Source organism: Mesoplodon mirus, assembly GCF_964341445.2.
Source record: "Mesoplodon mirus genome assembly, chromosome: 9".
In the NCBI taxonomy this organism is placed as follows: domain Eukaryota; kingdom Metazoa; phylum Chordata; class Mammalia; order Artiodactyla; family Ziphiidae; genus Mesoplodon; species Mesoplodon mirus.
Genome location: NC_138985.1, coordinates 49,908,497 through 49,921,914, shown reverse-complemented (window position 1 = coordinate 49,921,914; position 13,418 = coordinate 49,908,497). Strand labels below are relative to the sequence as shown.

At 38.4% G+C, this 13,418-nt stretch overlaps 1 protein-coding gene across 1 annotated transcript in view; it reads left to right on the top strand.

The window, feature by feature from the left end:
• Positions 1-3,865: 3,865 nt before the first annotated feature.
• SCIN (scinderin) overlaps positions 3,866-13,418 on the top strand; it is a gene marked incomplete at its 5' end in the record, with an annotated part of 81,142 nt that continues 71,589 nt past the window's right edge. Inside the window, 2 exons of the mRNA XM_082632479.1 lie at positions 3,866-4,064; positions 10,846-11,000. Of these exons, the coding sequence (XP_082488605.1) occupies positions 3,866-4,064; positions 10,846-11,000 (354 nt within the window). The remainder of the gene's footprint in view (positions 4,065-10,845; positions 11,001-13,418) is intronic.

Here is a 13,418-nt window from a genome sequence, read left to right as displayed (position 1 = left end):
CACACCTCAAACCTCCAGATTCCTGTTAAAAACAAAAGCAAAAGAAAAAAACCTTGTTCACCTTGGCTGTTTCTACCTGGGCTGAGAGAGGCTTGGTAAATTATTTTTTTAAAAAAAGCAATTTAATCCAAAATCATCTATTCAACCACACCTTTTCAGCATGTGTTACCATAAGGTCAGAGAATAAAATAATGAGATATAAGTCTCTGAGTGAGCCTACAGTGTTGTGAGAGAAAACACACTTCAGAGTGTGGTAATTGCTATAATGTAAGAGCATATCAAGAGAATTGGAAGCAGAGAGGATGCTGAAATTTAATGGATCCAAGAGAATAATGATGATGAAGATGAGTATCTTTAGTTAAACCTTAAAGAAATGGTAAAACTTCAATAGACAGATAATGAGAGAACAGCAATAACATGAAGAGGAGAAAATAATCTACTTTTAAGAACCTAGGTTATGAGAGACAGAAAGAAAAAATAAAGGCATGGAAAGGAAATGGCATCTGGTTTTAGAGACCTTTTTTGTATAGGAAATTGGCAGTCCCTATCTGAATTAGACTTAGAAACATTATTCTTACAAGATTAGTTTGGGAGAAGTGATTTAACCGTTCATCAATCTCAGTTGAGTTTATACCAGGACTATTCCAGGTTTATATTTATTTATCCATTTAATGCTCATGACAATTTTACAAGGATTTGTGTCAGTAGTCCCATTTCACAGATAAGAAAAATGAGACACAGTAATGCAAAAAAAAATGATAAACCAAAATATCAAAACTTTAAGTAAAAGAAGATCAGTATTTTTCCTTTGTCTCAGCTTCCAATATGGCCCCATCTGGCACTGTTAACAATTCTGTCTTTATTTTAAACTTTGCTATTTTTATCATGATTTTTTTGCATTAATTTTGATTTTTAAAATACTGCCTTAAAATAGTATTGATCTTGATTATTGAACTTTTTAGTGCACTTGTAAATTTTCCATCCCAGGCAGGTGCCTCACTTGCCTCACCCTTTCCTGGCCTAAGTAAGAGGGAATTTCACTTATACATCAAAGTTCCATTTTATTTCTTTAATATAAAGAAATTATTTCCTTTTATTTTTATTTAATCATTAAAAGGAATTCCTTCACCAGAAGGAATGGAATTATGACTAAAACTGAAACTGAACTTAAGTGATAACTCTGATTTTTAAATTATCTTAAGTCCAGATCACCAGTTTTCATATTTTTTCCCTAGAAGAAAGAAGAGAACAAATGATTATCACTTTATAGATAAGAAAACCAAGACATGTAATGGCTCAGTCACAAAGTTAAAGCTAAGCTTCCTGGTGCTGAATGGGACACACCATATTAGAAGCTTCTCTAGGGACAACTTTGAAGAAAATGAAAATATAAAGTATACTTATATGAACAAATCTAGGCCAAATAATTTGGATTGAAAGAGTAAGGTTTTGTAAAGAATATGTGCTTCTGAATTAGACACAGTGAGCTTGAATTCTCCTTCGGCCACTCACTAGCTGGGTGATCTTTGACAAGTTCCGAAGCCTCAGTTTCCTCATTTATAAAATAAGCCTTCTCAAACCTACCTATCACTGTTTGTGTTAGAAAGAAAAAAAGAGAACGTAGCTAATAGTATTTATCAATTAGGATCTTAAACTATGACAGATGGTACATACAAAACAGAAAAATTCAGGAGATTTTTTTTAGAGGTTTTATATATATATATATATAAGTAGAAGGACAGAGAAACCTAAAGGAATAATGCATCTGAGGGGACAGTTGCCTGAATCCAAACGAGAGAAAAGTCAGATAGAGTTATTTGTCCTTAAAAGTAGTGACCTTTGGTGGAGGAAGCCAAGGAAATAAATACTCTGACCTTACTCTCCTCTCTCCCTCTGATTTCCAACCAAACCCTAAGCTACAGGGCATATTGAAGCCCAGTTGCTTTAGCCCATGCAGGCTGGTCTTAAGGGAAGACTGCCAGGAACAGAAGGATGAAGAAGGGGTTTAGAGGAGCAAAAGGAAGCTCACCACCGCATAATAAGAGCTCCTAATTACTGAGCATTTTCTATGTAACAGACAAAAACCGTTGTGCATTTAATCCAAATAACAATCTTTTAAGGTGAAAAGTATTATTTTCCCATTTTATAGATGAGGAACCTGAGGCCTGCTGTAGTTAGGTGACTACAGAACCAAGAATGGACAGGGGAGGTGAAAGAAAGCTCTCTGCCATGCCCCATCATTTCAGAAGAACAATAAATGGTAGTGACTGGTTTCATAATTATCATCACTGTCATCAAAACCATTGAATCCCAACCCCTCTAGCAATTGTATTTCCAGGAATTTATCTCATAGTTATAATTCATGAGTATAATAAAGTATGTTCAGAAGTGTTGTTTGCAACATTGTGTTAGCAAAATATAGGCAAGATTTAAATGCCTATGAACTTGAACAGATTAAATAAGTTATAGTACATTTAAAAGATGGAATACCTTGATACCTTGTGGTCAGTAAAAAGAAGCAGCTCTATGAGTACTGGTTATTGATATTTTGATATATTGGTTCAGAACAGTGTGTATGTTAGCATTTCTGTTAGAAAATAAAAATTACTCTGTTATCTGTATTCTTGTAGAAGAAAGAATATCAAATATGTCTGGAAAAATACTTAAGAAATTGGTAACTCAGTTGCCTTTGGGGAAAGCAACCGGATGGCAGGTGAAATAGAGATACATTTTTATTGCACACCTGTACTTTTGAATTTTTTTACCATGGTCATGTAATACCTATTTTAAAACATAAATTAATTAAGAAAAAAATCAAATGGTATGTTATTAGTTACCTTCGGGGACTTCTGTAATTTGGAAAACAGTGACAGAAAATGTACGTGCATAAAAACCAGCTTTCTTACTCTACATCATGAGCGATTTGCTTTCTCAATAACAATAAAATCCTTTGCCATATCAGCTTCAGTTAAATGAATGCAAAATAAGGAGTAAACTTCCATCTGTATTTTACAGTGCTTTGCCCACGCTGCAAAAGAAAAAGCTGTAGGGAAAACAATGAGAAAATTAGCACCTTGAAGCCAGGTAACAGTTAACTCAGAAGGCAGGCTAAGCATAATATCACACTCACAAACAGCCCAGCCTGAGAACACCCCAGGAGGACTGCTGCTGTTGTTGTTTAAAAAACGAAACAAAACAAACTCTCTTGCCCAAAGGAGGCAGGTGGCAAAGAGCTTAACCACAGCTCCCTAAACCCCTGGGGACTTACAGAGCTCTGTCCCCCGGGTAAGACTGCTATCCTTCCAGGTTTTCACTCTTTCCAAGAAACCTGACATGCTGTTTCTCATGGCATTTTCAAATTGGGAAGATCAGGACGGAAAAACTTTGCCCATCGGGAATGGCGAGACTGGCTGATAAAATGATGGAGTTGATGATTAACTGTTATCTGGATAGCCAGTTTTTTTTTTTAAAAAAAAAGATGCGCCAACCTGAGTTTTAATTGTTGATCTCCTCTAGCTGTTGCCTGGGAAAATGTCCTTCCTTGGAGGAGGCATTTCCAGGAGTTTAAGCAAGTTTCCTTAGGATCTTATGATTTCTGAGATTCGATTTCCTTCGGGCTGCGGGGAAGGACGTAGGAGGTTGTTACCAGGCGCTACGCTCCGGAGGAGAACGGATCGCCTACTCCAGAGAAACTCCGGCCTGAGCCCTTAGCCCCTCCCGTTTGAGGGTCCCGGGGCCCCGCCCCCGCAGGGCAAACCCTATAAAACCGCTGCGACCAGGGTTCTTCCTGAAGGTCTGGGTTCAGTCCGACTCCAGCGTCAGCGAGGTACCCCGCCAACTTCCCGGAGCATCGCGTGCCCCAGCCATGGCCCAGGGGCTGTACCACAAGGAGTTCGCCCGGGCAGGCAAGCAGGCGGGGCTGCAGGTCTGGAGGATCGAGAAACTAGAGCTGGTGGCCGTGCCCGAGAGCGCTTACGGTGACTTCTACGTTGGGGATGCGTACCTGGTGCTACACACGACCCAGGCCAGCCGGGGCTTCACGTACCGCCTGCACTTCTGGCTCGGTGAGAGACGGCGGGCGGCCGGGCCCGGGCGCGCCCAGGTCGGGGAAGGGCGAGGCCGCTGGGGGTTGAGGTTTGCGGGCTGGTGAGCAGGGCAGCGCTAGCCGGACGGTGCTGGAGACCCTTCGTGCCGGTTGAGCCCCCGTGGGCCTCCCCCCGCCCCCCTCCCACTTTGGGCCTGGGCACCTTTTCCCCGCCGGCGTCCGCTCCTGCAAACGCGGCTGCGAACGCGGGGCGCAGCGAAGTCGGGAGCAGTCTTACCTCACTAGCTTTGACCTTTGTCGTGTCCATCTCTCAGGTTTTGGCGCCTCCTCCTCTCGCTTCTCCCCCTTTCACCTTCCAGTCTCCAAACCCACCTCCCGCCCGGGGCGGCCGCCCGCTGCACCCTGGCGCTGGCCAAGTTCGGCTCACCTTCCGACAGGTTCAGTCCTGGTTCCCCTGTCAGCGAGGAGATGAAGTCAAACAAGTTTGTGGGCATTCGCCGCAGACGGCGAGAATTCCTTTAAGAAAATTATTTAGTTTTATTTTTTGCCCTTGGGCGTCAGCTTAGAGTTCTCTATTATTTGCGGCGATTAATGTTCTGGGGCAGCTTTAAATCAGATTCCAGCCTGCCCCGCGCCGCTCTCAGGTTTGGCTAAGAGAAATTCCTGTTGATTAGGATGCTGGCGGCTTTATCAATATAAGTAAATAGCTTTATATGGCAGAGTTTGTATTTAGATGAGTTGCTTTATAATGATAATGATTATTTTTAAATTTATTATTTATGTATCTGAACAAGAAGACAGTTTAGAACAAAACAGCTCCTTCATCAGTAGTAATTATTTTGGGCTTCACCCGCGCCAGGCTCTCAGGACACTGGGTCTTGAGTGTTCTACTTTCCCCACCTTCTACTTCTCGTAAACATCCTGAATGTCTAACCTCTCCCTGTGAAATCCTGTGCCAGTGGGCACACCCCGTCTAACAACGCAGCGATTATCTGAGCCTTATTGCCTTCTTTTAAAATCAGCTTGCCTCCCCTAGACTGTGTTTATTTTTAGTTTTATTCATGAGTCTATGGGGAGAAAGCACAAAACCACACACACGTACACATTTTGAAGTCCCTGAAAGTCATTTTTTCCCCTAACATTTGAAGATTTTAAGAAACAAAATGGTAGAGAACATTAACTGATGTTCTCAATATTAGCAAACACTTGGATCAAACATTCCAAATGAGAAATCCATAGAGGGAGACAGCACTGTTTCATTACAGCACTTGATATTAAAATGTTGTGCTTGCTTGAGGAGGCTGAGGCTGAGACCTAAACTCATTTTGGTTTCCTAGTGTAATGTCACTGTTCCTATTATCACAGACAGTGATCTGTTTATATTTTATACCCCCTAAAAGGAACTCCCCACTGAAACCTTAATGTATAACTTATGTTCATGAATGAATGATGCCACATAGAATAATAATGTCCTCACCTTGGTTTTTCTGTTTAGAACTTGGATCTGGAATGAGTAAAAGCATCTGAAATATCACATCTGTCATTTTGGTGAATGAAAATGTGAAATAACTTCATATCATGCTGTAGACAGCAGTTAAGTTTGACTTTGTCAGAGGATTCCAAGGGGGCTTTAAACACAATTGTTTTATTTCTGTAGGTTCTTTCTTATCCAGGTAAGTTCTTCAAGCACTGTGTTTCGTAGGGTTCACAGATTCGAATTAACCCATTCATTTAGTGCTCACCAGTTTCAAAAAATGTAATAGAAAATGCTTTGGGCAGAAACATTTTATGATCTTAAAGGTCTACTAAAACTGAACTTAATAGTGTGTTAATTAATAGGTTAGTTCAGTAACTTTCAACATGCCCAGCTTTGTGTGCCCAGCATTTTTGCATATGAATGATTTATGAACCTTCCCTGAAACTTTACAACCTCAAAGGTGCAATAAAACAAAAAGTGATATAACCCAGGTAAAATGTGATGAGCACTATGAAAGAGACACCATGTGTCTGTGGTTATGGGGAAGCAGAGAAGCCTTGATGGAAAAAAGGAAAATGAGGGGAATTGGGAGGGATCTTGTGCCAACAGAAAATCACGGGAACTGTGGAAAGTTTAGCGCACTATAGTCAGCAGGACCTGTAGGTGGAACTGTTCAGCAGCTCTTCCTACTTCAGTTCCCTGAAGCAAGCTGGATTTCATCTAATGTATTCTACTCTAAGACCTAAATTCGGGTGAATTCATGAGGATTATTTAGAGGGACAGATTGAGAGAAAGTTCCAAGTGGGAGAGCTGAAGTTTCAAGGGAAGAGAAAGTCTGACTAAAGGAAGTCAGTTGGAAGGAAGATGAAAGAGAGTAGAGTTAAAATCAGCCTGTGATAAAAAAAAAAGGTGGCTGGTGTAGAAATGAAGAAACCCGCCAAGTAAGAGGAAGAAAGGGGAAACAGGAAGAAGTGGGACACAGAATGGGAGAACAAAGGAAGAGTCATCTTTCCTGGTCTCTCCCTCAATGTCTTTCCATAGTACCTTTGCATATCTCAGATTATTTCATTTTTTTAATTTATTTTTTGTTTTCTTTACAAAGTAGGAATTTGTTGCATGTAACTTAGAAGTTGTTGCATCGGTTCTTCCTGAAAAAACATTTCAGCTTTGTACCTAGCAGTTTAAATACATCTATCTGTGCTGGGCTCTTTGTAAGCCACGGGGGATCCAAAAAGTTGGGTTACAATATACAATGTACAATACAAGGAGCTTATAATATACAAGGACTGGAGAAGATGCTGAGAAACTGGAGTTTTATACATTGCTTGAGGTAGAGGAGAATATAAAAAGTACAACCATTATGGAAAAGAGTTTGGCAGTTTCATACAAAACTGTACATGCCACTACCATGTGATCCAGCAGTCGCATTCATGGGCATTTAATCCAGAGAAATGAAATTTTATATTCATGCAACAACATGTACATGCATGTCATAGCAGCTTTATTTGAATAGACAAAAACTTGAATCAGCCCAGATATCTGTCAACAGGTGACTGGTTAAACAAGTGGCACATCTATACCAAGGAAGACTACTCAGCAACAAAAAGGAACAAACTATTGATAAACACAACTCAGATGAATCCCTTAGGGAGTTATGCCGTGTGAAAAAAAAAAAAACAATTCCTAAAGGTCTCATGCTATATGATTCCATTTATATAACATTTTGGAAATGACTAAATTTTAGATTTATTGTCACCAGAGGTTAGAGATGACGTAGGGGAGGGGGGATTCAGGTGGGAGGTGGGTGTAGTTATAAAAAGGCAACATAAGGGATTTTTTGGTGATGGAACTATGCAGTATCTTGACTATGATGGTGGATATATAAACTTACATATGTGATAAAATTTATATAACTAAATGTACAAATACACACAGATGAGTTCATGTAAAATTGGGAAAATATAAAAAAGATAAGTGGATTGATTCAATGTCAATATCCTGGTTGTGGCATTTTGTGCTGTACTGTACTTATATACTTATACTTTAATATACTGTAGTATACTAAACTGTACATACTAAAGTTTTACAAAATTTTACATTGGAGGAAACCTGGTCTATTGATCTCTATGTCTATACCAATTGGTGTCTTCCACCAATACCACACTGTCTTACTTAATTACTGTGGCTGTATAGTAAACCTTAATATCAGATAGAATTAGTATTCTTACCTTCTACCTTACCTTTTCTTTGTCAATGTTGTTTTAGCTATTCTAGGGCCTGTGCCTTTTCACATTAATTTTATAACAAACAAACTCACATAATCTGTAATAAACCTCAATATGATTTTGATAGGAATAGAATTAAGCTTATAGATCAATTTGGGGAAAGTTGACATATTTATTATATTACAAGTTTCACATTCCATGAATACTGTCTTTATATTTATTAAGGTCTGATTTTTTATTACCATTTTGTAGTTTTTAGCATGTAGATCATGTACCTGTTTTGTTAAATATGTATCTGAGTATTTCCGTTTCGTTGAAGTGGCTGTAAATGGTATTGTGCTTTTAAGTTCAACTTTTGCATGTTCACTGTTTCTATATAAAAATGAGACTGCTGGGCTTCCCTGGTGGCGCAGTGGTTGAGAGTCTGCCTGCTGATGCAGGGGACACGGGTTCGTGCCCCAGCCTGGGAAGATCTCACATGTTGCGGAGCGGCTGGGCCCGTGAGCCATGGCCGCTGAGCCTGAGCATCCAGAGCCTGTGCTCCGCGATGGGAGAGGCCACAACAGTGAGAGGCCCGCGTACCGCAAAAAAAAAAAAAAAAAAGAGACTGCTTTTTGTTATTGATTAATCTTCATCATGCTATCTTGCTGAATGCACTTTTTCTGAAGAGGTTTATTTTGGTAGATTCCGTAGAATTTTCTATGTAGGCCATCCTGTCATCTCTAAATAGACACATTGTTTTCTTCCTTTCCAATCTGTATGTTTTTTATTTCTTTTTCCTACCTTTTTGCAGTCGTTAAAACTTCCTGTGTTATGTTGAGTAGGAGTACTTGCCTTGTTCCCCATCTTTGGGAGAAAGGATTCAGTCTTTGATCATTAAGAATTTATGTGAGCTCTATGTGTTTTGAAGATGCTGTTTATCAAGTTGAGGATTTTCCCCTGTGTTCCTAACATGGTGAGAGTTTTTTTTATCATGAATGGTTGTTCAGTTAACTTAGTCATTAAACCTCTCTTTTTATTTATGTTTTATATATAAAACACATCCCCAAAACAATTTTAGGAAGTTTACAGCATATTTACAAATATAATATAACATAGTATAAAATAACACAAAACAACATAACATGGAAGGCATTGGGAAAGTTAGCATAGGGAAAATAAATGAAGTCATAAGCATAACTCATTCAGAACATTTGTAAGTTTTTGAACACTTATTAGAATTTCATCATAATATAACTGAATTTGATTTTAGTTTTCATTTTCAAAGACTAGTATTGGCTTCATTAAGACCTTTCAACCTCTTTAGAAGACTCTGGTTTATTCATACTGACATTCCCTGGCCACAGTGCATAAGCATCAACAAATGATAGCATAATTTAACTAACTTACTTCTAGTTCATTCATTAGTCGCATGCCTGCCCATTTTCATCTACCTAAAGAGATTACGGTTTCAACTTGTACTCAAGTAAGAATATTTATATCAAATACATCATCCTCAACACCTTTCATATTAGCCTTGATTTAAGTTTCCTTCTTAAAGCCTCTGTACAAATCTACATCTATGCCCTTATTAGCAATCTAATTTATGGATGGGAAAGTGGACAGAAGAATGACACTAGGCCCTTTCAGACTGCAAAATTGCATGTGTTTTTTATGTGTTAAATAATTTTCTTTGACCACAACAAGTTCACAAAATTGATATCATGTCAAATACTCTTCTAGCTACTAAATTTTTTTTCTGAGAAGACACTTACTACACAGGTCCCCTCTGAGAGTGAGAGGAGTTGTAAATTAATCCAATACTTTCTTTAATATACCTGACTGACTTCCTTTCTCCAACTTTCATGAATACTCTTAATTGGGGTTCCAGTTGAACTATAGTATTGTTACAGCTTCTGAACATTTATGCATCAATTATCCATGGAGGAAAATAACATTCCCCAATCACCTCAAAATTTTACTGGTAATGAGCGTCTGAGTATAAAAAATATCTACTAGTATTGTAATTTCTCAGAGCCTGTGCTTCAGAGTCACAGACACCTGCCTCTGGGTCATGTTCTATCAAATGTCAACTTTATGACCTCAGGGAAATTACTTGGTTTCTCTAAACCTCCACGTCCTCTGCTGTGACATGGTAGAAAATGGTTTCTGCTACATTGGGTCACTTGAAGATTAAATCAGATTATCAGTGTAAAACACTGGCATAGTGCCTGGCCCATAGCAAGGGTGCTCTAAAGGTATAAATGTGAGCTATTATTATTACTTCTAGAATCATTAATGATTTTCACACAGCTTAAGTAGTGGAAGTTTTTAAATGTCTTTTATAAATTTTGAGGTCCCATCAGGGCTGTCCTGGCTCTGATCTTTGTGTACATCGAAGACACTGGGTTTAAGAGTTGGTGTTTGGACCTCAGTGAGGTTGCCTGGATGGGATCTGCATTAGAATTATGAAAATTAACTGTGTGTTGTGTGTTAAATTCCCAGGGTAATATTGCATATGTTAACATTCAAAAGATGTTAGCATTCTGGTTCCTTTACCCTCCCTTTTCCTTCCGAGAATATTATCTTATGCCAATAAGATAGTGAAGTGGGGACAAGTGGACTCAAAAACAGTGGTAAAGTCAAGTTACATCCATTTTCCCATTCTCAAAGTGTTGTTTAGTTCTGGCCCATGATGTTTGTATTCCTTACAAATATTAGCATATTGGCATTTTGGAAGCCTGGAGATTAATTCTGAGAAAGGCTAAAACAATTGAAAAATGTTTTCATAGCCTTATCATTGACTATACCAAATGAATGTGAATCCTACTGGAATATATTATTGTGTTTTCCTGAACATAGTCTGACAGCGGCGTTTCTTTTAAAATTAAAAAAAAAAAAAGAATTGGAAAGTGGGAACAAAACAATTCTTTTAGTTATTAAAATAATATTTTATATTATACCATTTCTGCTGATCTGTTGAAGATGAATAATTTATGCATAAATTTATTGTATTGGCATATAATTCAAAGAAAATTTCTGAGTGTTTTCTTATCAGAAATTCTGCCTTAATCCTGTTTCTTGCTTGATAAATGAGGTGCTGTCATTGGCTGTTTCAGGAAAGGAGTGTACTCAGGATGAAAGCACAGCAGCTGCCATCTTTACTGTTCAGATGGATGACTATTTGGGTGGCAAGCCCGTGCAGAATAGAGAACTTCAAGGCTATGAGTCTATGGATTTTGTTGGCTACTTCAAAGGCGGTCTGAAATACAAGGTGAGCACCTCTCTCAAACTGTTTTATGACCCCCTCTTCTTTTCCTATCCATCCACGCCTCATATCTTCATAGAATGAATGTTCATTGAGGGCAGGGTTATTTGTTTTGTTTTGTTTTTGTTTTAATCTGTTTTGTTCACTGATATATCCCCAGCACTCTCGAGACCCATAATAGGTGCTTGATAAATGTTTGTGGAATATATGGTATAATGTGTGAAATATTCTGACTTAATTTCATTTGATAGGTTAATTTTTTTTTTTTTTTTTTTTTTTTTTTTTTTTTTTTGTGGTACGCGGGCCTCTCACCACTGTGGCCTCTCCCGTTGCGGAGCACAGGCTCCGGACGCGCAGGCTCAGCGGCCATGGCTCACGGGCCCAGCCGCTCCGCAGCATGTGGGATCTTCCTGGACCGGGGCACAAACCCGTGTCCCCTGCATCAGCAGGCGGACTCTCAACCACTGCGCCACCAGGGAAGCCCCTGATAGGTTAATTTTTAATGATGCTAAGTAAATATGGGCAACTTGGGCATTAATAGTTTTCATTTTTTCTATTCAAAAGAATCACTTAATTTGCTGCAAATAATCCACAACTTGGGAATTTAAGTTGTTCTGGAATATATTAGTACAATATTTATAACAATTATAACTTCAGTTAATACAAAGTACTATACACACATTTCCCAAATAGTGTAATTTGATCTTGGAAATGATACAAATGAAACCACTGAGTTGAACATATGTGTGGTTGAGCTTCACAAACTCCTACGCATACACTTGGCATACGCACCCCCCCATACACACACATAGAATTTATGTGTTTTGGCCTGAAACAATAATCATCAAATGGCTTTACTTCTGAAACAAACAAACAAGCAAACAAACAAAATCCCAAATAATTAAATAGTCTGTGCCTTTAAGGCGACCTTCAGCAAAGGATAGCTTTTCCTGGAATTCTCTCAGTGACGCTTGCAGACTGGCCATCCTTCACTATCCCCCCTGCCTCCAAGAGTGTTCAGTTAAAGTGTGAGGAACACCTTCTCTAGACAAACACTCCAGAAGCAATCTTTCTCAAAATCAAACGTCTCCAACAGGTGTTCTGCAGACCGTACCACCCCACCCGTCTGCCATATTAGCCCAGTGAAGACCTAAAACCTCATAACTAAACTAGAATTCTGAATATACACTAAATTTGCCTACTATGATGCCCCGGTTTATTTATTCTTTTTCCTGATCAGAGCCTTAGTTGAATATTTTGTGATGCCATGGGGATCAGGACAAAACACTTAAAAGTTCTCTTCTCTCTCTTGAAATCATTTTTTTACTCTAGCCCAGAAACTATTAAATATGAAACTATTACCTCTTATTTTATTTAATTCACGAGTTACTTTTATGTGAAATGATCCTGAAACATCTCGTATGTCAGTGAACCCAAGATTTTGAATAAGCTGGGGCTTGTAGTTACTAGAAGCATGTACTGTGCCATCATCCTGGTTATGAACCCATTTCTGCCACATGTGGCTTGTTTGCCTCAGGGCAATTATATAAGCTTTCTGTGTTCAGTTTCCTCAAATGTGCAACGGGTGTAACAACAGCTTTCTTGTGTAGGTGTTGTAAGGATTAAGGATTAAATTAAATAATAAAAATACGTATGTTACAGTACATATGCCATCATTCGGGTTTTATGCTATTATTAATCCTTCTGCCTATTAGTGGGACTTCTGAAATCAAAACTCTGGTTACATACTTAAAAGTGGATATGATAAAAGTAATTTTACAATTATTGGATAATTATCTTCTAATTATCAACATTAAAACCACCACAGATCAGCATTTTTTAGAAAGAGGATGTTTGCAAATGGAGGTCAAATTTATCAGCAAAAAAAATAATTTTACTGTCTTATCACTAGTGGCACTGAGCAGATGACAGCGTGTGTAGTTGCAACAATACGTGATAGGAAACGTGGAAGCAGAGCTCATTTACTACCCGGAACAGCAAAGATTATTATATTATACTTAATTTCATGCTTCTAGGAATATAATAAGCACTTCACATGTATTATCGCATTTAATCTGAAAAACAGCTCTGTGGTGCAGTTTCTATCATTATCATCCTATTAAGATAAGTAAATGGAAGCTTAGAGAGACTATGTAACTTGCCAAGCTCTCACAGCTGCTGTGTGACTGGGTGATTGTCTGACTTCAGTGCCTAAGCTGGTAACCATGATGCTATGATGCTCTCAACATAAGTAAATCATTCAAATGCCCAGATGAATTTTTTAATTTAAGAATACTCTATGGAAAGGATATTGTGTCTATTTGAAATGCGTAAAACTTGGCCAAGTCTACCATTCCCAAGTCAGTAACAACCACATTTAGTTGCTATATATAAGATAAAGATGCAGCTAGGAAACATTAAGAT